We start from the raw sequence: 25,397 nt of genomic DNA on the forward strand, positions 1-25,397 counted from the left end.
ATGGAGGAAGGGGGTGTGGCCAACCTTCAAGTACACACACGCTTGTGAGACCTGTGCTCAAGCTCAACAGAAGACCTAAAATGTTTCGTGCCGACGCAAGTGAGACCTGTCAAAACGGTGGCAATAACGACAGTGTAGACGTATGCGAAACGCTTGAAATGAAATGGCTTTTATTTTGAAAAACGCACACCGGCAGTGTCGCGTTAGCCCACAGGGCTGTGATTGCGCACTACACATGCGCAGCAACAAAGGGGCGAACGTCTACCATGGCCGAGGTACGTCATACTTGTATTTATTCCTGTTTGGAAATATTTGAGCGGTATCTTAGCAAGTGAACTACATAAATTCGGTCAGCTGTTGTTTGTGATGGCAACGACGGACTTTAACGGTTGCAATGACCAAGTTCCTACAGCAAACGTAAGCTCAACAAGGGTGAGGTGTCAACTCACAATTAGTGTACCGACGATTTCATTGTGCTGCAATCAGTGTGACCGAGCTGGTTTAGATATTAAGCTATTATTAAACACTGACGACGTGTATGAGAAAATGACTGTTGATTTCACTGCTTGTGTGGAAAGTCAAAGAAATTGTGGTTTGTTTGTGTAGACTCACAGTTTACAGGACATCCAGCAGCCTTTTTTCGCCATCAAGGTGTTCATCCAGAGAGACTACAGCTCAGGAACTCTCTGCAAGTTCCAGAACAAGTTCCCCACGGAACTCGAAAACAGGGCATGTAGTGGGCCATTAACCTGGGTGTAATCCATACTGAATCAATGCTCACTTGCTTTTGTTACTTTTTAGATGGATAGACAACACTTTGAGGAGACCATCCAGACTTTAAACAACCTGTATGCTGAAGCAGAGAAACTTGGGGGGAAATCCTACGTAGAGGGCTGCCTTGCCTGCCTCACTGCCTACACCATATTCCTCTGTATGGAGACCCAGTATGAAAAAGTACGCTTGGTTCTTTTTTGGGGGGGCGGGGGGAGTGATACAGAGCTATGTCGGACGGAGTATTAGGGCCACCTTGAAAATAAAATAAAAAAGTGCGCTACAACCTTAACGTTGTAATCTTATGAGCAGAGGTGAGTAGTACTAGTAACCTGCTACATTTACTGAGTTACATTGAAGTTATTATGGGAATAAATTTAACTTGTTGAGTAGTTCAAATACAACATACGTTTTACTTTTCTTTAATTTTTAATTTTTTTTCGAAGAATCTGTACTTTTACTCCCTTATATTGAGCTACATACTTTCATCTAAAAAAAATACACATATTCTCGTAGGAGTTCATCTTTAATCTCGTAGTGGGCCCTTATACTCATTTGAAGATATGTGCCGAACTGTGATTGAGTGTATTACCACCACCCCCTTGTATGTGTCTGCAGGTGTTAAGGAAGGTCGCCAGATACATTAAGGACCAGAATGAGAAGGTCTACATTCCCAGGGGCCTGTTGCTTACTGACCCCATAGAGAGAGGCCTCAGAGTTGTATCCTTGGCTCATGTCAAATATTTTTTGCCAAATAAAAGATGTTTTATTCATTTCTCAGTCAGCCTGACTTTTTGCTTTGTGCAGAAAAGCCTGCACTATGTGATTGGTGCAAGGGGCTTGAGATGAGATGTTTATGGCAAATTTTGGTGTAACACATGAAAAGTAACTTTTAAATGCAGCATCAAATATTATCCTTAACCGATCATCTTTCAGGTTGAAATCACAGTCTGTGAAGACAGAAGTTTTGTCCCTACAAGATAAACCCAGGGTATGCTTTATTTTATGTACTGTACTATGTTTATTTTTAAGTTTAATTACAGTGGAACCTCCAAAGTCGAACCTGATCTGTTTAGTGATGGTGTAGACTTGGTATTGTCATTTCAAAACAGATTTTCCCACAGGAAATAATTTATTAACATTAAGATGCTTAGGTGTTACACTATTAGAAAGCGAATCATTGTATACAAAAACTTATAGAAAAATGAATCAACCTTTGATGTCTGACATGAAACTGAGAGAGCAGGAAAATATTGCCTTCTCTTGTTCTGTTTCTAGCCGTTATGTTGTTTTTTTTTTTCTACACGCTGTTTGTATTAGCATGTGTTTGGTAAAAATTAATTTGTGAATGCACAAGTTTTGTTATTAATTGTGTTGCTGCGATACCCTTTCTTTTGTTGCAATCAATTCTGTTTTTTTGGGTTATCAGCACACTTTTACCAAGACTAGTTCAGAAGGGCATCTTGTATGATGATGATGATGGTTTGAACTCCCAAGTTTTGTTTGACTTTTCCTGACAAGTATATTTTCTCACAAATGTGGACCACTTTCCGGGTTGCATCTGACTTTGAAGGTTCTATCGTATATATAGTGTGTTGTTCTCTCTTTTTTGCTTATTCATTGTACTAATAAAATCATGTATTTCTTGTGTGCAGACTGGTGACTGACTGATCATGTGCCCAAACATACGCTCAGATCTGTGGTTCTCCTGAATCAGTGTACTGTATATAATAATTTCCTGCTCTATTTTTTTATTTATATACTGTATAATCCACTGATTGCCTCTTTGTTTCTTTCTACATGTGGTGGCTCTTGGTATGCACAAAATGATTTATAAAGCTAATGAAGACTGGGCCTTTCAAATAGTGCCATTGTTAAATGTCAATTGTGCTATTCCTTGAATAGATAGACCAGTGTTTTGTGTCTAATATCTAGTTGGTCAGAGTTGCTGTAAAATCAGATGCGTGATGAACTAGGTTGTCATAAGGGACTGTTAATGGCAGTATTTCACAGTATTCTTAATTCTTAAAGTTGAGATTTTTGTGAATCCTAAATTGGTATTTTTTTTTACAGTTTTTATAATAAGACCATTGTAATTGTGACTCTTAAGTTGTATGAGGCCATTATTGTGAATGTTTGTTTTGTATGATCACCACAGAACCACTCCACATTCCACACGTGCTTGCTATTGTGGGGTTGTACGTTTCTTATAAACTACATTTATTTGAATCTGGGTTTCCTCAAACATTTTCAGCTCAAGACCCAACATAGAACTTGGTTCCACCCGAGGAGCCAATATTTTAAAAAATGACATACTGTAGTGTACATATATATTAATAATGAAAAATGCAACATAGACCATGGGAATTAAAAAAACAAAAACGTGACTGCTTGTTTAGCAATGACATCCCATTTTACTTTTGTGACCCCCAATAAAAATTGATGTGGCACCCATAGTAGAGATTATTTGGGGAAACCTTGATCTAAGTAAATTGCCTTTCCTGTAAACCCTTATGTCACTTCTGGTCAGGGAAACATTTATTGAATGATCCTTTAATAAACTAAATGTACACATAGTTACCATTTTAGTTGTGTGTTCTATTTTGAGTTAGTCTGACTTTTACCTCGTTGCTGCAAGACACCAATAGCACACAGCATACATTTAAATTATTTCTAATGGCACATGGCCAATTGAACTATAATGTGTCCTGGAGTGGTAAAATGTGTGTACAGTCAAGCCTGAAATGATCCATACCCCTAGCAAATGTTGGCTTGGTTGCTTTCATTCAACCCTCAAGTTCTCTCTTGTTTCGAAATGACAGGCGTATGCCAGAAGATAGGACAATGCACAAGAGGCATCATTGTGGAAAAAAAATACGTCAGCTCTTATTTACATTTGAACAAAAAGAAGCATGTCCAAAATTTATTCCCTTTGCAAACTGTCAAAGGCTATGGGAAAATCCAATGGGATACCCTCCAAATATTCCAAGCTGTTGTAAAGCAAATCACAGTCAAGTTGACATGGCAGTAGGGTGAGTGCGGTGGATTGGAGGGGGAAGACAATTGTGAAAATGAGATTAAGAGAAAGCTGGCAAAAGCAATGAGTCGAATGAATGAGAAAAGCAAGTGCAAAATGTGAAACAATATCAAGATTTGGAATGTGGGTTAAACAGTACGTTAGTTAAAATGGCAAAGCACAAAAGTGGTAGATGTGATTACTGTGAACAAGATGAAACAGTAGAACATGTTATGGATTGTAAAACAGGGGACAAACAGGACAGCTAATTTGCAGCCTCGGGAGAGACAATCTGTTTCGACATTCACAAAGGGCCAGGATATTAGTTCTCTGTCTCAGACAAACAGTTCATAGAGAAAATAGTGTTTAGTTATTTTTTATTTATTTATTTTTTACATTTAAAGCTGCAGAGCATAGCATCTGTTGCCCCGAGGCTGGAATTCTACAGCAATTGTTGCTTTGATAGTAGGTCATGCCTAGCCCCCACTGTGTGATTCTGGAATGTTTTTATTCTGTTTTGAAGGAAACCCTGTGGGGAGAAAATTTTGGATTCTTCAGAAGAAGTAATTTTGTATAATTATTTTCTGTTACAGAAACACAAAGCAATAACCGGGGTCCTTCGGTGGCTTGCAAAGCAAATTTATTTATACAGCGCATTTCATACACAAGGTAACTCAATGTGCTTTACATGATTAAAAGCATTTTAAAACTAAGAAAAAACATCTTATACACATTTAAAACAAAGAGAAAAAAATATATACCATTAAAACAGCATACAGTGCAAGAAATATTATTTAAAAGTGGAAATGCTCTAAAAAGCATGGGAAAAAAGAAGAGTTTTTAACCTGGATTTACGAACATTCACACTTGGGGCTGACGTCACTTTTGTTGACAACTTATTCCATTTGTGTGCAGCATAATAGCTAAATGGTGCTTCACCATGTTTGGTTTGGACTCTGTGCTCCACTATTTGACCTGAGTCTGTCGATTTCAGAGCCCTACTGGGTTTATATTCCATTAGCATTTCATTCATGTATTCAGGACTTAAACCGTTTAGTGATTTATAGACCAGTAGCAGAATTTTAAAATCTATTCTAAAGCTGACTGGAAGCCAGTGTAAAGACTTTAGAATTGGAATAATATGCTCTGACCTCTTTGTTCTAGTCAGAACCCGAGCCGCAGCATTGTGAATGAGCTGCAGCTGTTTAATGCTATTTTTAGGGAGTCCAGTCAGAAGACCATTGCAATAGTCAAGTCTACTTGAGATAAAAGCATGGATGAGCTTTTCCTGTTCTGCTTGACACATGCAAGCTTTCACTCTGGATATGTTCTTCAGATGGTAAAAGGCAGTTTTAGTAATTGATTTGATATGACTGTTGAAAGTCAGGTCGGAATCTATCAGAACACCAAGGTTTCGGACTTGGTCTTTGGTTTTTAAAGAGTGACTCCAGGAATTTACTAACAGTAATTCTCTTTTCTTTATTGCCAAAAACAATTATCTCAGTTTTGTTGTGGTTTAATTGAAGAAGATTTTGGCTCATTCAGTTATTTATCTGTTTTAGACAGTGACACAAAACCTCTATTGAACTGTCGTCATCTGGAGACACTGCTCGATATAACTGTGTGTCATCTGCATAGCTATCATAGTCAAAATTAAAGTTCTGAAGAATTTGACCCAAGGGTAGCATATACAGTCTGAACAGGAGGGGTCCAAGAACTGACCCCTGAGAGACCCCATAGGTCATTGCCATTCGATGAGACTGAACACTTCCAATGGTTACAAAATAACTCCTTTCCTCCATGTAGGACCTGAACCATTTAAGGACTGCTCCATTTAATCCTACCCACGTTTCGCCTGCCGAAAACATGGCATGGATTAATAATTTTATTTATGATGTGCAGTATGGGATTATTTATTTCTTGGACCAAATATCAGTTCCAATATTAATATTTAAAAATAGATCTTCCTATTGATAGAAATATTAATCAAAGGCAGGGAACTACCACCATAAAGTTGAAACATTTCACATTATAACCCACACTATATCATTTAAGAACCTCATTACAAGTTAACTTTAACAGCTATGGTAGAAAATGTCATATTTTCCTCTTACATTGTTGAATGCATTAAAAAATCAGTTACGACACCACACATCAATACTGCGTGTAACGATGTATAATCATGAGCATCGCTGGACATAGCATCGAAAGCCTTTCGGTATGATGCAGAAAACGTGCACCATGTAGCAACCAGTGGAAAACAAATTGTGAAAAAAATAAAAAATAAAATAAAAAAATCATTTCCATAGAACTGGTGAAAACATGCTTAGACAATTTAGCATTGTATAAACACTACCAATCCGAGTTTACCCTGATAGCTGGAATACAACTGCTCATCAAATGTAGCAGGAAAATACAACATGCATTTAGAGTGTATGTGTAATTACTGGTCACATTTTGAATGAATGCAGCTCCAGCAACACAATAGCATTTGTGTGTTGAAAATATTAATTTAAAAAGAGTCATAAACAAAGCAAAACTCTTAATTGTGTAACTTTTCGATGTCTTACGAATGGTTGCCTTTCGGCTCTCGGGTCATTAAAGCAGTAGTCTTACCTTTCGATAAGTAATGATAGATTTATTATTTTAGCAAAACTAATCCAGACGTCCATGTTTTCTCATAAGAACGACAATTCCCATCGCGCGAAATGGACCAACCACAGTCTTCTGGGTCATTCTGCCAAGTTCCAGCCAATCATATAACGTGACGTCATAACCCGGCGACGGTTCCCGATCCAATCTTGCAGCCGGATCCCATCTGGTATCGACACCACCACACTTCAATCATCTCTTTTCCCGTCCGGAAGCAGTACGTTGTGTTCAACAGGGATACAGCAGGCAATCGTAGTGCAGCGGCGTTACACCTTTGTGTCCTGGAGCAGGGCGTGATAATGCTATAACGCAGCGCTGGCGTATCTAGTTCTCATAACTACGCAAGCAACATTCACAACCGGCCAATGTCTCGGGACTACATTTTAGTTTTGTAGCTTGTGCGAATCACTCGATTGCTGTAACATTTTAAATTAACAGTATTTGTTTACGATACAAAATAACTTCGTTTGACACAACGTCCTTTTAGACAAATTAACTATCGTTTGCTAGTCCTGTTGCTCGCTTACCCCGTTCTCAACTATAACTGTCATTTGTGTTTTGTTGGCTGGCTTTGTTAAACTTCAAATAGGTTCATTACGATCTCTGGCCACACTGGCGGTCCCCTGCTACGATGGAATTTATCTCCCAAAGGAAGAAAATGAGTTTGTGCACCAGGTCTTGGATGAGCTGGAAGCATACCAGAAGAGTAGCCCCAAAATGTAAGCTCTTGGAGTATCACAATTATTCTAACATGCAGTGTGCTGTGTGACAAATGAGTGATGCATATAACAACAACAATAATAATGTCGCATTTGCCTAGAATTTCAAATAACTTTACCTAAGAATGGATGATAGCTTTTATTTATTTATTTTGTATTATTACCATTTTTTTAAAAGTGTCTTCTAGTCAACATGACTCACAATGCTTCTCTGTCTCTGGATTGTCAACTGGCTTGTCCTGTTGTGTCTTCCCTCCAGTGTGCTTTTGTTCCCACCACTTCCCAGCAGACTACGATACCTGATCCACAAGACCGTCGAGGAACTGACAAAGCTCACCACCTTCTCTGTGGGTGAGATCTGGTGTCGTCAGGTGGTGGTTTGCCACTCGGAGATCAGGTGCTGAAGCCACTGGAGATCATTGTGACATATTATGGAGTGACTAGACATTGTGCAGGAGCTCATGACAAGAACAGTGTACAGTCCCCTCCAAAAGTATTGGAACGACAAGGTCAATTCCTTATTTTTTTTTTGGTATACTGAATATAAGACATTTGTGTTTCAGGACAGAGCACCTTTTGTTTGAACCCACCCACTTTGAAACTGAGAGAATAGGGAAAATCGATCAGAGCTATTGCAAAAACATTGGACATAGCCAATACAACAATTTGGATTGTCCTGAAAAAGAAAACGTCTGGTTTACTGAGCAACAGACATTGAACAGGTCGGCCAAGGGTATCAACAACAGTTGATGACAGAAACGTGAACTGTGAAGAAACACCCAAAGACAACAGTCAGTTACATCACTGCCAATCTCCACAGGGCAGGGGTGAAAGTATCACAATCCACTGCTGGAAGAAGACTTCGAGAGATGAAATACACAGGCCATACCGCAAGGTGCAAAGTACTCATCAGCAAAAAGAATCGGAAGGCCAGATTGGATTTTGCAAAGAAGTACAGAGATGAGCCACAAAAGTTTTGGAACCAAGTTTTATGGACTGATGAGACCAAGGTTAACCTCTACCAACGTGATGGAAAGGCCGAAGTATGGAGAAAGAAAGGATCTGCTTATAATCCAAAACACACAAGATCGTCTGTTAAGGATGGTGGAGGGTAAATGTCATGGCTTGGGCTTGCATGGATGCTTCTGGAACTAGTCTTTATTGCATGATGGTAGCAGCAGAATGAATTCTGAAGTCTACAAAACCATTTTGTCTGGCAATTTACAGAAACATTCATCCAAACTAATCGGGAGAAGCTTCATCATGCAACAAGACAATGACCCAAAACACACTGCCAACACAACAAAGGACTTCATCAGGGGAAAAAAGTGGAAGGTCGTAGACTGGCCAAGTCAATCACTGGACCTTAACCGAATAGAACATGCATTTTGCCCCCTGAAGAGGAGACTGACGGGAGAAACCCCCAGAAACAAACAAGAACTGAAAGAGGCTTCAGTAAAGGCCTGGAAAAGCATTTCAACTGAAGAATACAACAGTATGGTGAAGTCAATGGGTCGCAGGCTTGATGCAGTCATTGCAAGTAAGGGTTATGCCACCAAATATTAAATGTTATTCACTTTAAGTTAATTTAATAATGTCTGTTCCAATACTTTTGCTCACTTGAAAAGTGGGTGGCTTCAAACAAAAGGTGCTCCGTCCTGAGTTGTTAAAACATCTTGATGTAAATACTATGAAATAAAAGCTGGACTTCTAAACTATTGTCTCATATTCATCTTTTGATCTGAAACCCAAATGTCTTCAGTATACAACAAAACAAAGGAATTGACCTTGCCGTTCCAATACTTTTGGAGGGGCCTGTATCTTCTTTATACTATACACCAACTGACCACACGATAACTACCACAATCTTAATGCGATGACAGAGAGGTATTGATTTAATAACTTTATTGTGGTTGTAACTTGCACTGGTAGAATTGAACTGTACAATGCCGTACCTCTCTTGACAGTGTGGATCTTTTTTTTTTTTGTGATTTCTAATGAGCATTATTGAGTGAGTCATTGTTTTGATTTGATAGTGGTCAGAAGCAGTGTTACTATTTTAAGTACAGTACATTCCTCTGTCAAGTGGTTGTATCTTTGCTGTTTTTGACATCAAATAGCTTTTCAGTAGTGAAGCTACTTTTGTGATCACATAACATGGTAGCGTCCAGAGAAGTTGCATTTCCCAAGGCAGCTAATCCTTAAATGTGGTTCTTCCATTTGACATCACATACAGTACCTATCCGCCCTAGCAGTAGTAGACTGTATCGAAAAAGAAGCCGGTAATTGAAAGACAACGGCAAAGGTTGTGTTCCTGAAAAGTATTTTATTATTATTATTATAAAAAAAATTGTCCAATCATCAATCATTTTCAACATTCAGAAAAAAAAACAATGAAATTGTTGATTATAGTTTTCTTCTTAGTCTTTTGCCACTTATTGTGTTTCCAGCCAGAAACTCAAAATATAGCCGGAGCATGCATAATTAATGTTGGCCTTAAGTGTTTTTTCAGTAGAGTATCTGTAAGGACATTTGTTTTGTAGAAGCAAGGCACAAGAAGAAGACGACAGTGATGCAGAGAGCAACTCCATCCTGGATGAAGAGAATCCTGAATCCTCAAATCGAATCAGAGCACCCAGGAGGCCAGACAAGGCGCTCTACACCCCGAGAGCTGCTCGGCAGAGTCTCCAGAGCCAAAACTCTCATGCTGTCCAGGAGTCAACAACTTCCGCCTCCATCAAAGTTGTATCGAACTTGGGTTCCTCTTCTGAGGGAAAGTCGTCACTTCTATTAAAAGATGAGTCCCTTCCCTTTGTGGCAGATGTCGCCCTCACGGACAACATATTACTAGAAGAGAAAGCTAACTCAACATTGAGTAATTATAACGATGACATCACGCTATCCTGTCTGAGTGAAATGAGCCTGGAGGATGACGCCTATGAGAATGAAGATGTCGCATGCCACCTGACTGAAGAGGTTGGTCTACCTGTTATGATTTTGGAAAGCTTCCTGCTCTCGTGTTCTTGTGCCTTCACCCCCTCAGATCCAGGCAAACTTGAAAGAAGCTGTGACTTTCACCGTGCAGCACGTTCAGAATGACTACTCCACTTATGAGAAAGTGCTCCTCAACCCTAATGATTTTGGTCACGTTATCGAGATCTATGACTTCCCTGCAATGTTCAAGACAGATGATCTCTTGGACGCCTTCACTGAGTACAGGTGGGACATCCTTCACTTGTACTTAAGTCTGAAAATGTACCAGTGAGCTTGGGGCTAATTTAAAGTGGTATTTTCCTGTTTCTATCAGTGACGGTGGAATGAAGATCACATGGGTGGACAACACGCACGCCTTGGGTGTTTTTGCCACTGAAACAGCAGGTGGGATTCCTAATGTATGTTAAAATGATATTACAGGAAATTGAATTGCTACATAACTCTAGCTAAAAACAGAAAAGTGTAAATACTATAAAAATTATTGTAATCTGACTTTTTAAAGTAGCTTTTTCAAATTCATAAATCTTTATCAAGCGATGATTTACTTATCTTGTATTAAATACAGTACTTTCATTATTGTCATTATCTTGCTGACTGGCTGAGAAAGCTCACTGATAGTGTGTGAAATTTGACTGGGCTTTCAATGCATGGTCCATGAGCTGTAAGTGCCCATTTTAGCACATACGGTCTGAAAACATAATAGATAATACAGTGAAACCTCTGAAGTTGAACAGTCCATCAGGTCCATAATTTGTAATTATTTCAGCTAATTGTTAGATAATTATTTTACAAAACAAAAATGCATGTCAAGTAAAACATCCAGAGGCCAAGCCAGTCCTGCACTTGTTTGCGGTGTATTTGTTGGCTTATTTGTTTTTGTGTGAAATTATTTCACAATAGACTGTTACCAGTGATTGCAAGCCAAAGAGGAAAATGTGGTGATGACCTTGAAACTGGAAAAATTATTAAAAAGTGGTTAAAAATACACACATTTTTGTACTGGCTGCTTGGTGCAATGTGGCTAAGTTAGCAAGAACAATAATAATTATTGAAATAAAATAAAATAATGTTCACCAAGAAGCGAGCTGCTGCACTTTATAAAAAGTGACGTTTAATCTTCCAAGCAGGACTGTGCCTTAATTGTCATAAAATTTAAGGTTACACTTTTATGCCATTTTAATGATGGCTGTTTGCATGCCTTGATTGGCATTTCCTATGAGGGGCAAACGTATGAGGTTAAAGTTGGCTAATTATAGTTAATTTGTACATGTAAATATACAATGTTTTGTGGAAGTGGCAGTCTTTTTTTTGTTTTACATTTTATTCAAATGATAAAAAAAGTTTTGCGTGTGTTTGTATGCATGAATGAATGAATGAGCCAGCACTGCATGCACTCTCCATCTGCCACCCTCTGCTGAAGGCCCGGACACTGGCTGAAGGCAGTAAAAAGGCCAAAGGCAAGGCCGTTAGCCGAGCAGGTAGGACTTTATTTCTCGAACTTTTCCTGTCTTATCAATAAAGTTACTTACATTGATGCTTTTACTTTTTCCACCCTTTGCCTTCATTGAATGGATGCAGAATTTTTGAATCGGCCTCTGGTTGTGTCGTGCAGAGTCAATCCAGCCGGTGAAGGAGCGTCCGAGGACAGACAGTGCTGTTGCTAGGCGAATGGTGGCTCGAGCCCTGGGCCTGAAAGGACGAGGACGAGGGCATCGTTTCTGACCTAAAGTGATGGCAAATACAGGTGAACAAACCACCAAAAGCCAGAAAAGTCACGTGACAAAAGAAATGTATAATTTAACTGTTTAACAAATTAGAAAAACTTATTTGAATCCCTTTTTATTTAAAAAAATAAATAAATAAAACACTGTTCACACGAGAGTGGAACCTCGATGAATGAACTAATAGGGGCGAGGGGGCGAGGGGTTGTCCGCTAAAGCCGATTGTCCTTTAAATTGAAGCACTTGAAGGCCTAAAAACACCAATACAGTATGAAAATTATTGTTTTGAAAAAAAAATTTGTGGCCTAAAAACACCCAGTACAGTACAAAAGTATTGTAAGTAAATGTATAAATAAAAAAAAAGCTTTAAAATGTTTGAAAAGTTTTAGTTTATCCAAACTTACCTCACTGGTGAATGTGAGGCGTGATTTTGCGTTCCAACTGGACACTAATTTATGTCCGTTAAATCCTAAATCCGTTCAATCTGGGTCTGTGAAATCGAGGCCAGGCGCTGCTCCAGGATTTTCTTCCTGACCTGGGGTGAAGGGGGGGTTTGACCGATACAAGGGGGTGCTGAGAAAATCATAGAATTTCATGACCTCAGTTACTTTCTCTTTTTATCCCAATAAAAACATCTATTATACACAAAAAGAGCATGTTCAATGTAAAAGTAGTTTTAACTTAATTTGGCCAATGAATATTCAACAAAACGGTTAAGTCTAATACAAGTGACCACAAGGGAATGGCAAAAATGTTTCACGTACAAAGGGGAGAGCACCCATGCGTCTTACCAAAAAAAGAAACAATACGTCTAAAATGGGACAATTGTTTATTCCATATGCATAATTATTGTAAACAACTATGCATTGGCAATATTGGTTTGGATTGGATAACACCTCCTGCGTATGTGCGCCACGAGTATTAGAGGCTCACAAAGAAGCGCAAGCAAGCGGGAGGAATGGAGAGAAAAACAAAGCTGAAAAATAAAATAAACAACAACGTCCACTATTAAAGTAATTGTCGACGATTCTGATCGTCAACGTCGTCGTGATTAGTCGACTAATCGTGGCAGCCCTATTAGAATCACAACATATTAACGTTGGCAATTAATAATAATGAAATTAATAATATAGGCTACAAAGTGCAGCCTCATTGGCGCAACAAGAAGTGCGAACAGCTTGTGTCTAATGATTTGGATCACAGCATAACTCCAGAAATGACATTAATAGTTACACACAGGCTGTATACTAATGATTCAGATCACATCATCATTGGGTCAAAAATTACATGAATAATATACAAATCCGCAGTGAGAAATACAAACACGCTGTTCCAACTGGGCACTGAAAAAGCGTAAAAGGAACTGGCTCCTCACAATCTTGGTTATTGTATTTCTACTGCATACAAAAATACATGCCATGTCCTGCTATGCATTCATTACAGGACTTGACTCATTTTTCAAATCTCCCTCTTCTTTTTTGTCCCCCTGGAAGACTCTGTTTTCATTTTCTACTTTCTTCATTTTTATATTTATTTTTTACATTTTTGTTGTTGATCACAAAATGATCTATTGCTACAACGGACTGTAGGCTAGCTAGCCTTAACCTAACGCAAGAGTAAATGAAAGACTCCCCCGCCCCTCCCCTCCCATCCCATTGCCCCCCCCTCACACACACACACAAACGTGATACATAGCCCCATCAGAAACATGTAAGCGGGGATAGGATTGGAACAGAATGGCAACCTGTGAACTTAATAATTTTTTTTACTTAAATAAGTAAATAATTTTTTTTCAAAATATAAAATAATGCTGTAGAGGCTTAACTGGGGCTACACAGATTTCTGATGAGGCTATAGCACCCCCTATCCTCAGTGTAGCGCTGACCTTGATCGAAGCTCCACTGCGTAGTAAAAAGTATGTCACAAATGTACTTAATTAAGAAAGCAGCACTGCACGTATCGTCACTGTCCAGTGAGAAGAATGCATCACCTAATTTTGTGACTTTTTTTTTTTCTTTTTAATTGAAAACAACAACAGTTATTTTTGAACACACAATTGTGATGTAAGAGAAGACTGAAGGCAGCAAGAATGCTGTAAAGTTCAGACTATAGAGGGTAATACTGCAACGTCTGGAGCTCAACACAGCAAAAATAGCGTTTATAGCCTTTTTGTCATTACTGTTCAGTTCACTATTTTGTACTCATCACTCTGGATAGAGGTACCTCATTTGGAGTGTTGATACATGTTATTTATGTTTGACATGGTGGAAATCAATTCAGCCCTCATTTCAGAATATGTACCAAACCTATGAGCCATTGAACATGCTTTTTTTTTTTGCACGTGACATAACTAGCGAGATACGTAACGTGTGTTTAGAGCTTCAGTCACGCCTCAGTGATTCGCAAACTGCCATTCACCTGCTCGCAAACTTTTCTGTAGAACATAAAAGTATTTGCTGAAAAACTGACCTTTTTGTGTTTAGCTGTTATTTTAATTGTGCTCTTTTTTTGTTGAAAAAAATCAATGCCCAATTTTTATTCGGTCATTGTCTGTACAGATTCTGACTGTATGATAACCTTGAGACAAAATACCACGGTATCACGGTATTTAATTTATAGCTCTAAAATCAATTGATTTGAAAAATTTGGGTACATTAAAAAAAATAAGAATTCCATTGAGCACAATCTTATTTTTAAACAAAAATATAGAATATTTGGTACGTTAATAAACATGTTCCATATTAAGTTTAAATAAATAAATACATATTAATACTTAGTAAATCACAATGTCCCATCAGTGGTGAGCTATTTTTGAAACCGACCCGTGGGTTACTCATGTGGTAATTGGGGACTACCTGGTGATCCCTGCTCTTACATAGTGCTACGAAAATATATATATAAAATACAAAAACAAACAAGTATTTACAATTACATTTGTAACTATTTTATGCTTTTAACTTTTCTTTCTACTATACAAATTTAAAGTGAAAAAAACAATCACTACAAAACCCTAGAAAATATAAACAAAATTCTGTACAAACAAAAGGAAAAAATCAGCATCCAGGTAATTTGTCTACAGTTAAGATTGGCATTGAGATACACCAAGTGCCTCAAGATTTGAAGAGCTATTCCAGTTTCTTCTGTCTGTCTGGAAATAATCTGCCCTGTTTTGGAGAAGATTCTCTCAGAATGGACTAAAGTCATTGTACGAGCAGCAAGTTAGCAACACTTCCATTAGACACACTGGCACCTTCATTAATATTTTTTTTCCTGAATTTGTATTGTCAATAAAACTGAAATGTGTTCAGATTGTTCTTCTCTTCCTGCTGCTGTCACTCGTTTCCTTATCAGCGCGTCCGTCTCACGTTTTAACCCTCCCTCTGTGTGTGTGCGCGTGTGTGTGTGTGTGTGCTGCTGCCCCTCCCTCCTCTACTCAGCTGCGGAGGAGATAAAAAAAAAAAGGCAGCTCAGCTTTCCTCATTAACGTCAAAGAGACTGATTGTTTAGTGCGTGACAGTCTCGGCTTTGCAAGCAGTCAATCATATTGCAGAGCCCCCCCAAAAAGCTAATTACCGGTAATGGACAGTGAAGCGGTTAAAAAAAAATTGACTTTTCATCGCTGCACACCTTCCACACGATAATCGGGCCACGCCTAGTTTTATTGCTTTCACATGGCAGTGTCTTACACTCATCTTTATCCCTGTGCTATTGTGACTTGTCTTTTTTTTTTCTTTTTCTTCTAAACATTCAACACAGTAGCTAATCACAGAAACTGGAATGTGCTTTCACCATCTACCTTTATTGCAGAACGACATGCATTTCCACATTTCGATAAAATCAATCAATGTGACTGACACCCTTATAAAATGAAGGGAATTTGTCACATTTACAAAATGACAACAAAAAAGGCATTTTCACACAGACACATTTGAGGCTTTGCCACAGTCCCTGACAGCAAATAATTTAACGGAAGATGAGGGGATAATACACAGGTCACGAAGAGCATGTGTAAGCTAAAAACGAAGTCAATAAATAAAGCCCTTTCAAAGGTGAGGTCAAGTATTTGGAATTCAGACTCCTTGTCAGAAGAGAAAAATACTTTAAATTGTGTCGCCTGAAAGTACTAAAATAAAATAAAATAGCCTTGTGTTAAATGATTACTTTTTGATACTTTGAATTGCTGTTCATGTAGAATGTCAATTAAAACCCTTAAAATGTTGGAAACAGTAGAAGCAATGTGATGTATTCTTTTGCCTTCCACTGACATTGAAGAACCTCTGAACATGATGTAGCACCAAAATGTTTTTCCTCGACAAAGTAGAGGTGAGTGTTTCTTGTACTGGCCATTCAAAGGTAACTGTTGGCACAGTTCATTTACAAAAATATTTGGCTGGAATGTTCCCTGACATTCAACAAAAAGCACCATGTATAAAAAAAAATTACATTTCTACAAAGACACCACAAAATAAGAGCTGTACTGCATGTGGTATATAGATTGAATAATTTACTTGATCATTTTCCTCACAGTCGGAAAAAAAATGGCTGCTTTTTACCACATTGTCAGCTTATCAACAATGAAATAGGATTTTATAGATGTTTACATCCTACAACACGTAAAAGGATCTTTGTGTTAATTTACTGATGTAATACTACACTATCACATTTAAATGTATTCAAACGTGCCAAGTGTCCCACGTCCTTAACTACAGCCTCCTTCTCCTTTAGTGGTTGTGAAACACTCCTGCGCCATACTTCTTTCATGTCCATCCATCGGTCTTGTCTGTCTACCTGTGCGAAAGCTGATTGGTCAGCAGCCCGGGAAATGTTTCTTCGGTTTCTGAACTCCGTGAGCCACCTGCAAATCCAGAAACATTGACAGTGAATAGATGAGCAGAAAGTGGTTGGAATTGAGTGAAAGGGGTTAATTTTGCTGAACAGGATAAATGGTAAATAAAATGAATAGATGGATTGTGGATATTTTTCTTCTTAACAAGCTGTCTTTTGTCTACAAACATGTGCCTCCATGTCCTTACAGGCTGTCCATAACAGCTCTGGTGTTTTGTGGGTGTCATTTGTCTGTCCTGATGTGAAAATAGCCCCAGGGGGTGCTTACTATTAGGCAAACTCAGACAATTGCCTGGGCACTCCCAAAAGTCTCATAAAAGTTGATGAATAAAGTTTTATTATTGAAGTATTAATCACACTTTAAGAGCCCAAGCTCTTGTAGCCCATTCCAGCCTTGTGCAGGTCTGCAATCTTGTCTGTGATGTCCTTAGAAAGTTCTTTGGTCTTGCTCATGATGGAGAGGTTGGTGGCTGATTGATTGATTCTGTGGGCAGATGTCTTTATACCGGTAACAAGTTGAAATAGGTGTCTTTCATACAGCTAAAAAGTTTAGATTAGGAGTACTTTCTTAAAGTTAGAGGACTAGTCTGTGGGAACCAGAATTCCTTATTTTTGTAAGGGGATCAAATACTTATTTCACTCTATGAAATGCAAATACATTTTTATTGTTCTTTAAACGTGATTTTCTGGATTTTCTTTTAGATATTCTGTGTCTCACTGTTAAAATAAACCTGCCATAAAAATTATAGACTGCTCATGTCTGTCAGTGGGTGAACTTACAAAATCAACACTGTACAGGTGTCTGTCTTTTATTATTTGTAGGTACTGAGAGTGGTGTGATTCAACATTTTCTCCCTGCCAGATTTCGGTTACGGGTCAAAATCTCACCCAGTGAATAAATTTACTTTAGAAAAGATGAAATGGACATATGTGTTGGCTTACTGTTTAACAAGTGAGAATAGTTTTAAACCTAAAGTTTGAACAAGTATGTGTGTGATCTAAGAATTTTGTCAGTTAGCTTGACTTTCGCCACTTACAGGTATGGCCATATTGTAGCATCATCATCTGTACCGTGCAAGTAGAAAATGCAAAAAAAATTTCACTTTCAAAATTATGTAATTTCCAAATAAACAGTGTTCTGACTGGGGAAATGCATTGTCTTCATCGCGGTTGATGAGGTAGCAAAGAGCTCACCTATCTGACAGTTGTACATCCAGACGCGATTGCCGTCATAGCGGCTGCGGCACTTCATTATGTTGTTGGTATAGTCGGATTCTGCAACCTCGTAGTTTGGGTTGATCACAACCTGGAAGAGCACTAAATGTCATTTGTTTGTACAGTATTTCTGACAGCAAGCCTACTATATCGGAATGAGGTCATGCAACTGATTGCAAACCCTTTTATAATCTTTTTGGTGCTCTAAAAACTACATCAATGATAGCAAGACCAGCATGTGTTACCTGGAGAATGTAGTCACCAGGTGGAACATCTGTGATGTCAATCCACTGGCAGTCAATGTCATGCCTGTAGGTGTCCGAGCAGCCCACCGTGATACCCTGTGCTCCGAAGTTGGCACATTCGTATTTCTTCTCAATGCCTATCAGAGTTGAACCCAATGTTAGTCAAGTTGCTATACTGCCATTGTAATCATGGTTCGTATCAGTGGTTCAAGGGATATTTTCTTGGCTCATTTGGGGGCTTGTACCATCATGTAAATACTACTTAAGTATGGTTACGGACCAGTCTACCATGTTCTGTAGTAGTACTTCCAGTAGGAAAATGATCTCAAACTGGTTTCGGGAACATGGTAGTGTTTTGATTCAGTTTGTACTAAAATGGCCTCCGCTGTCACCGGATCGCATTTTAATGATCAACATTAACTGAGTGATGATATTAATGACTAAAACCATTGGGAAGAGATACAGCATGTTTGTTTATTAGAAGTAAGGGTTTTTTTTTTTGGGTACGAGGCCACCATGACTTCAATTACATTTAATTTGGTTCGAATCCCGACTTTGACTGTCCGCATGTCGAAGTGTCCTTGGGCAAGACACTGAACCCTAATTTGCTCCCAGTGGGCCTGGCAGCGCCTTGCATGGCAGCAACCGCCCATTGGTGTACGAATATGTGTGTGAATGGGAGGCTTTGTAAAGCGCTCTGGGCACTGTGATAGTGTAGATAAAGCGCTCTATAAATGCAGTCAATTTACCATTTAAATTTGACCACTAGAAGTGGGCAATAACAGAATATTAATTATAAATTACATTTTGCAATGCAGTAGGAAACATCTTTACAGTGATTGTGGCTTTTAGCAGTATGTACTAATGCAAACTATCTAAATCTACCTTATGTATACTTGAAACATTTAGACAATTTTCTTGTCAACTGTCAACACAGTTGGACAACAATGTGGCTTTAAATGTCATCTTTAAAGATGACTAAGGCCTTCATTTTGAAAACAGGAGCTACAGACCCTGTATATAGACATAAACAAATATTGTGGAATGAGTACTAATGAAGCATTATGAAAAAATATCCATCCACACATTTTCTTGTCATGAGGTTCACCGGTGAGCTGGAGCCTATCACAGCTGACTTTGGGTGAGAGCCTTGGTACACCCTGGCCTGGTTGCCAGCCAACTGCAGGGCACATTTTTTTATTTCATGATTTGATATAAACAACTATTCACACTCACATTCACACGTATAATTTTTTTTATGGCGTTTCCTTTCGTCTTCAAATAACATAAAACCTGTTTTTGGAATGTGGGACGAAGCTCGAGTACCCAGGGACAACAAATTTGTACATATTGCTCAGATTGAATAAATCAAGACACCATCACTGCATATATATGGTAATGTCAATCGTGACGCATTGTTGTATGACATGTCATGAAGATAGACATAAATATAGTCCAGGTCAATACAGACACTAGTAGCACCTTCTGTGAAAAAGGGAGCATTTATTTGTTCTAGGGGACATCATCCATCCATCCATTTTCTGAGCCGCTTATCCTCACAAGGGTTGCGGGCGTGCTGGAGCCTATCCCAGCTATCTTCGGGCAGGAGGCGGGGTACACCCTGAACTGGTTGCCAACCAATCGCAGGGCACGCATAAATAAACAAACCATTCACACCTAAGGGCAATTTAGAGTCTTCAATTAACCTACCATGCATGTTTTTAGGATGTGGGAGGAAACCGGAGTGCCTGGAGAAAACCCATGCAGGCAAGGGAGAACATGCAAACTCCACACAGGCGGGGCCGAGAATTGAACCCCAGTCCTCAGAACTGTGAGGCAGACGCTCTAACCAGTCGTCCGCTAGGGGACACCAATTTAGGACAATTTATTGAGGGTCTAGGAGATTTGAGCTAGGAGATTTGAGCTCAGCCTGAATGAAGGATGAAACAATAAACGCATCTCTTGTACTGTACCTTCTTCACAACGCGTGTCCTCCAGACAGAAGCTGGCTTTGTGACCCTCAGCCACTTTAGTTCCATTCACATTCATCAAGTCATAGTGGGTGAACACCTCCATGCTGTGGAAATGTCTGTATATGGACAGGAATTAATTGTGTAAAAGGACCTGTAAATCACAACAGAACAGCACTTCATATAATAGTCTCACCTGTGGCATTCATGCCAGGTCCAGGACTGATGACCAGCCCGCGGCCTGAAGTCTGACTGGCCCTTGTTGTGGATCTTGGAGGAGAAGCGCAGCAGACGGCGGTACGAGTTCTGGTCGGCGTTGTCGGCACTGCTGGACAAACACTTCTCCTCCTGTGCACACTGCAGGGCATACATAGGTCTGTCCTCCAGGTATGCAGTCTGCTCCACTGCTTGGGCATCCAGGACCAGGTCAGGGGCCGCTGGATGGGACACACCATTAATGTATTGTTTTGGGGAATGAAACTAGCAACATATTCCACACAGAGTTCATGTAGGTAGATTTGGATATTAAGATGCTGTGCATACACTTATCAATAATTAATGACCCCTCCTTACTCAGAATACAGGAGACCCCAGCAGCAAAGCGTCCACCCCCCTTAAGACATTCAATGTGTTTCCCATGATGGAGGCACTGATCCAAAGTCAGCTCAGTTCCTGAACATCTCACTCCACTCATCACAATATTATCAGCAGTAGCATCGGTTTGCCAGTACCAGGTTTCCTGTTGACAGAGAAGCACAGAAAACACCCAACATCAATAAGTTGACAGAAGACTTCCAGCCCAAAGGAACAATACAGTACCATGAAAAGGTATCGGCCCCCTTCTCAAATTCTTATATTTTTGCATACTTTCCCCACTTTATTTAAAATCAAATGTAAAATGTAAATATCAGACAAATATAACCCAAGTGAACTTAAAATGCTGTATTTGAATGGTGATTTCATTTATTAAGGGCAAAAAAAATAACTATTAAAAGTTATACCTTGCCCTGTGTGAAAAAGTAATTACCCCCCCTTGTTAAATCATGAATTAATTGTGGCTAATCACAATTTTTTGTTAATTTTCACTGATCACACCCTAACATTAAAGTGTACATCTTTTTCCATAACCTCTAGGTGGTGATGGCATATTTGAATGAAAGTGTACAGCTTATTCATAACTTCTAGATGGCGGCATACATTTATGAAATGTGAAGGTTTTTTAAATTTTTTATTTTCACCTATACCCATGTATAATGCGCATATTTACTTTGGACCATTTTTTTGAGGGGAAGAGGGGGAAATGTGCATTATACACGAGAAATTACGGTACGTCCAGACCTGTTCAATCAAGAAATCACTTAAACAGAATCTGTCCCAACACAATCAAGTGAGATCTAAAAAAGATGTAACAAAATGACATGATCCAAAGAAACTCTCAAACAGTCGAAAAATAAAGTAATTGATATCTATCAATCTGGAAAGGGTTACAAAAGCCATTCCTAAAGCTTTAGGATTCCAGCAAACCATAGGGAGAGCCATTATCCTCACGTGGAGAAAACGTGGAACAGTGGTGAACCTTCCTAGGACTGGCTGGCCTACAAAGATTACCGCAAGAGAACAGCAATGACTCATCCAGGAGGCCACAAATGAACTCAGGACAAGTTCTAAATAACTGCAGGTCTCCCTTGCCTCAGTTAAGATTAGTGTTCATGACACAACAATAAGGGCAAAAATGGCATCCATTGGCAGAGTTCCAAGGCGAAAACCACTGCTGACCAAAAAGAACAAGGCTCGTCTTACTTTTGCAAAAAAAAAACAAAAAAACATCTGAATGATTCCCAAGACTTTCGGGATGATTTTATATGGACTGACGAGATGAGCGTTGAGCTTTTTGGAAGGTGCGTATCTCGTTACATCTGGCGTAAATGTAGCACAGCATTTCAGAAAATGAACATCATACCAACAGTCCAACATGGTGCTGGTGGTGTGATGGTCTTGGTCTTGTTTCGCTCCTTCAGGACCTGGACAACTTACTGTGATTGATGGAACCCTGAATACTGCTCTTTAACAGAAAATCCTAAAGGAGATCATTGAGCCATCAGTTTGTGACCTCAAGCTGAAGCGCATTTAGGTTCTGCAGTAGGATGATGATCCAAAACACACCATTTTATCTGTGTCTTGTGTGTTTGGTGTAACCATTTTGATTTTGTACTGCCGTCTTGGCCAAGTCACTCTTGGAAAGGTCTTGGGCCGGCATTTTCCCTGATTCCCTGCTCTGAGGTGGTTTCAGTTAGTTAGTTTTAGCAATCATCTAGCTTTTATTCTTCATATAAGGACAGGTTTCTAAATATTTATATGTAAATGGTGACATCGTACACAATAAAGCCTGACTCACCTGGAGTCAGACATAATTTTTTTTTATCCAAATGAGTCGTGTGGAAACATTTTAAGCCTTACCATTACCTCACTGATAAATGTTCTGCCATGAGGCCAAGCAAATCACAAAGTATAGGGCGAGCGACGAGAGGGGATCTGTTGTCCCCAAAGTACTAACTCAGCCTCTTTCCTCAACCACATGGAAAGCGCCTTAAAGAAGTCAAACTTTCCAACATGAGTGATGTGGAGGATTTATGACACAGAAAGTCTGATGGAAAAGAAATCAAATGTTGCACGTGAGTTAAGAAATGGGACAGGCGTGCACTATAGGATCTCAGCGGTAGTTTGGTGTCATTTGTTCCATCTGTTGGTGTGTGTGTGTGTGTGTGTTTATGCTGTAGTATTTAAAATCCAGACAGCCAAAATTGAGCATTATTACCTTCTTAGACCAGTGGTATTGCTTTCATTGAAATGTTTTGCTTTGTTAATCAAGCTGAGTCAACTTTTCAATTTTAATTGTTGATTTATATTTAAACTCACACTTTATGACTTAATAACTGCAACAGAAAGTAAAAGGTAACAAGTGCTCACACTGTACATCAGTTGTTGGTGTTTCACTGGTGTGGTATCACTTTTAAACTGTTTCTGACTGTCAAAGTGTAATCAGATTTGTTTTGACTTGAAATAAGATTTTGTGGTTTTGCAGTGTAGAACCCAAACGGTAGTTGTCTATCGATCTGAGAATATATTTTCTCTTTGTCCTCTTTGTAACTGGCCAACCTGACCCCTTTAATCATAAAATGGTACCTTCTCTCCCTGAACCAGAAAGTGGTCTTCTAACATACAGAAGAATAAATGAATACATCATCCTAATCCAGTGGTCCAAGTTTAGCTCTACTGATTGTCATTTGTAATTCGCTTTGCTCTTACTGGTTTTCATTAGATTAGTGCACCCCATGTTTAACAGCATGCCTTATACAAGTTGTTGCTCTTATGGCGTCAACTCATTCACAACTATTTTTAGAACAGTGTGATAATCTTTGACATTATACACAGAGTACTAAATATAAACAACTTAAAGAGCCCTGTGACGCTGCTTGGCCGTGCCACACACTCTGTGGAGGCTCTCCACTTCTAACAAGATGCCATGGCATCCCTGATGCGCCTGCTGAGGGAGTAAACAAGCATCTGTGTCAAGACTTTAATATGGCTAACCTGCTGCATGTTTACAAGTCAGTGGTGTCTTTATTTTGCCCTCAGGAATCAACAATGCTTAGGTTGCTAATGTGAGCTGGTTCAATATGGTAGTTCCCTTATTTAGTTAGTGTATGATGCATTGATGCAGTATACTTCTACACTACTGCAACCTACAACCACCATAATGATAGAGGAATACCTCTTTGACCGCGTCAATCACAACATGAGCATTATTATCTTTGTAAAGGCAAAATGCTTGTCACAGCTCTCATATAGAATCTCTTTTGTTTGGGCACATATATTGAATGAACGAGTCATACTGAAACCAAAATGGATTTAAGTATTAACATATGAGTGAGAACATTGAATCTTCTCATTCAGTGTTATGCTATTGATTTGTGTCAGCAGAGGTTGCTGTTGCTCAGTAAAAGCCAAACTAAAAAGTGATGTTTGGGGTCAAAGGGATCATGCAATATAAATCAGGCTGGTCAAGAATGATTCAGAATGGAAGCGAGTGTTACCTGGAAGGCGTGACTGGCAAATCCCAAGCCCAGCTGCTTGCACACCACCATGGCCTCCATGGTCCCCCAGCTGTCACTGCACACTTCCCCCCACACTAGAGAGCCGTTCCTGTCCATAAGAACTTCCACACGGCCCTCGTAGGGATTACGTCCACCGGACAAACGAAGCTGTGATGAGGACAAACACACGTGTCCAGTGGTGGCAAAAGTACTCACATTGTGTACTTGAGTGGAAGTACAAATATTTGAGGAAAAGTAAAAAATGATAGACTATAAAATGTACTTAAGTAAAAAAGTAAAATGCAAACATTTTCACTGTCAATAATATACAATGCCCTTTTTTTTGATAACGAGAAAAAATCTTATGCACACAGAATAGTTTGCCTCATTTATTAACAAACATAGTTCTCGTACTGAAAAGAAGGGGGAAAAAAAACACTTTTCATGTTGCATGATGTTTTAAGAGCTAGGTAGCGTTAGTTTGACGTTTATGCTATCATAACATGTTCATCGCTTTGCTAACGTTGGAAACTGAGTAACAAAAAATGTGTACATATTTTTTTTCAGATTTTTGAATTCCGGAAACTGGTGTTTTTCACCACCTGTCATTCTTGAAGCCGACAACATACAGTAAACCAATTGTCTTCAATCAGGCCATGGATGGGGACTACTGCTACTTTGAGTCTTCACGTTCCTATGTCTCTGTGGTTCCTGTTTTTGTTTTTTCACACATTAGAAGACTCCAAGATATGTATTCATCAAGATCTTAACCGTGGTAACTTTATTTTTCCTTTTTCTATTTAGTTTTTGATGTCACATTGTCATCTGTGGAGGTTGAAAAAAAGTAATGAGCCTATTTTGACAAAAACGAGAAAGTACAGATATTTGTATGCAGGCTGTATGTAGGCTCTACAAATAAACTCATCAGAAACATAAATACACAAGTACAGATACCTGAACATCTACTTAAGTACAGTAACTATTTTTACTTTGTTTCTTCTCACCTCTGTTTATGCAAAGAAAATGTCAAAATTAGGGATGTGCAAATACCAATACCATTTATTGGTATTGTGCCGATACCGACCTTATTTCAAGGTATTGGGTACTCTGTGAAGGCTGCTGATACCAGCCACTGATACCTAAGCAAAAAAAATC

At 39.0% G+C, this 25,397-nt stretch overlaps 3 protein-coding genes across 5 annotated transcripts in view; 2 read left to right on the top strand and 1 right to left on the bottom strand.

Annotated features, from left to right (window-relative positions):
• The first annotated feature begins 46 nt into the window (after positions 1–46).
• LOC133483217 (golgin subfamily A member 7-like) lies at positions 47–3,347 on the top strand. 2 transcript variants are annotated; one of them, XM_061784094.1, is made up of 6 exons: positions 47–275; positions 607–729; positions 802–954; positions 1,390–1,491; positions 1,708–1,762; positions 2,427–3,347. In XM_061784094.1, the coding sequence occupies exons 1-5, from the start codon at positions 267–269 to the stop codon at positions 1,753–1,755; spliced, it is 435 nt and encodes a 144-aa protein (XP_061640078.1). In that variant the 5' UTR covers positions 47–266; the 3' UTR covers positions 1,756–1,762; positions 2,427–3,347. The 2 variants fall into 2 exon arrangements, with proteins under 2 accessions (XP_061640078.1, XP_061640077.1); XM_061784093.1 differs by lacking the exon at positions 47–275 and adding an exon at positions 282–417.
• A 3,148-nt stretch (positions 3,348–6,495) lies between these two features.
• Positions 6,496–25,207, top strand: r3hcc1 (R3H domain and coiled-coil containing 1). The gene is made up of 10 exons (XM_061784818.1): positions 6,496–6,518; positions 6,595–6,656; positions 7,029–7,158; positions 7,418–7,555; positions 9,702–10,134; positions 10,202–10,377; positions 10,466–10,536; positions 11,535–11,630; positions 11,765–11,896; positions 24,810–25,207. The coding sequence occupies exons 1-9, from the start codon at positions 6,496–6,498 to the stop codon at positions 11,872–11,874; spliced, it is 1,239 nt and encodes a 412-aa protein (XP_061640802.1). The 3' UTR covers positions 11,875–11,896; positions 24,810–25,207.
• loxl2a (lysyl oxidase-like 2a) overlaps positions 15,652–25,397 on the bottom strand; it is a 32,123-nt gene continuing 22,377 nt past the window's right edge. For both annotated transcript variants that reach the window (XM_061784435.1, XM_061784436.1), the window contains 7 exons: positions 24,243–24,410; positions 20,722–20,887; positions 20,345–20,585; positions 20,152–20,267; positions 18,179–18,315; positions 17,913–18,024; positions 15,652–16,728 (listed from right to left, as the gene is read on the bottom strand). In XM_061784435.1, coding sequence (XP_061640419.1) covers positions 16,658–16,728; positions 17,913–18,024; positions 18,179–18,315; positions 20,152–20,267; positions 20,345–20,585; positions 20,722–20,887; positions 24,243–24,410 — 1,011 coding nt within the window. In that variant the 3' untranslated portion in view covers positions 15,652–16,657. The remainder of the gene's footprint in view (positions 16,729–17,912; positions 18,025–18,178; positions 18,316–20,151; positions 20,268–20,344; positions 20,586–20,721; positions 20,888–24,242; positions 24,411–25,397) is intronic.

The sequence above is a fragment of the Phyllopteryx taeniolatus genome, chromosome 9 (genome assembly GCF_024500385.1).
Source record: "Phyllopteryx taeniolatus isolate TA_2022b chromosome 9, UOR_Ptae_1.2, whole genome shotgun sequence".
In the NCBI taxonomy this organism is placed as follows: Eukaryota; Metazoa; Chordata; class Actinopteri; order Syngnathiformes; family Syngnathidae; genus Phyllopteryx; species Phyllopteryx taeniolatus.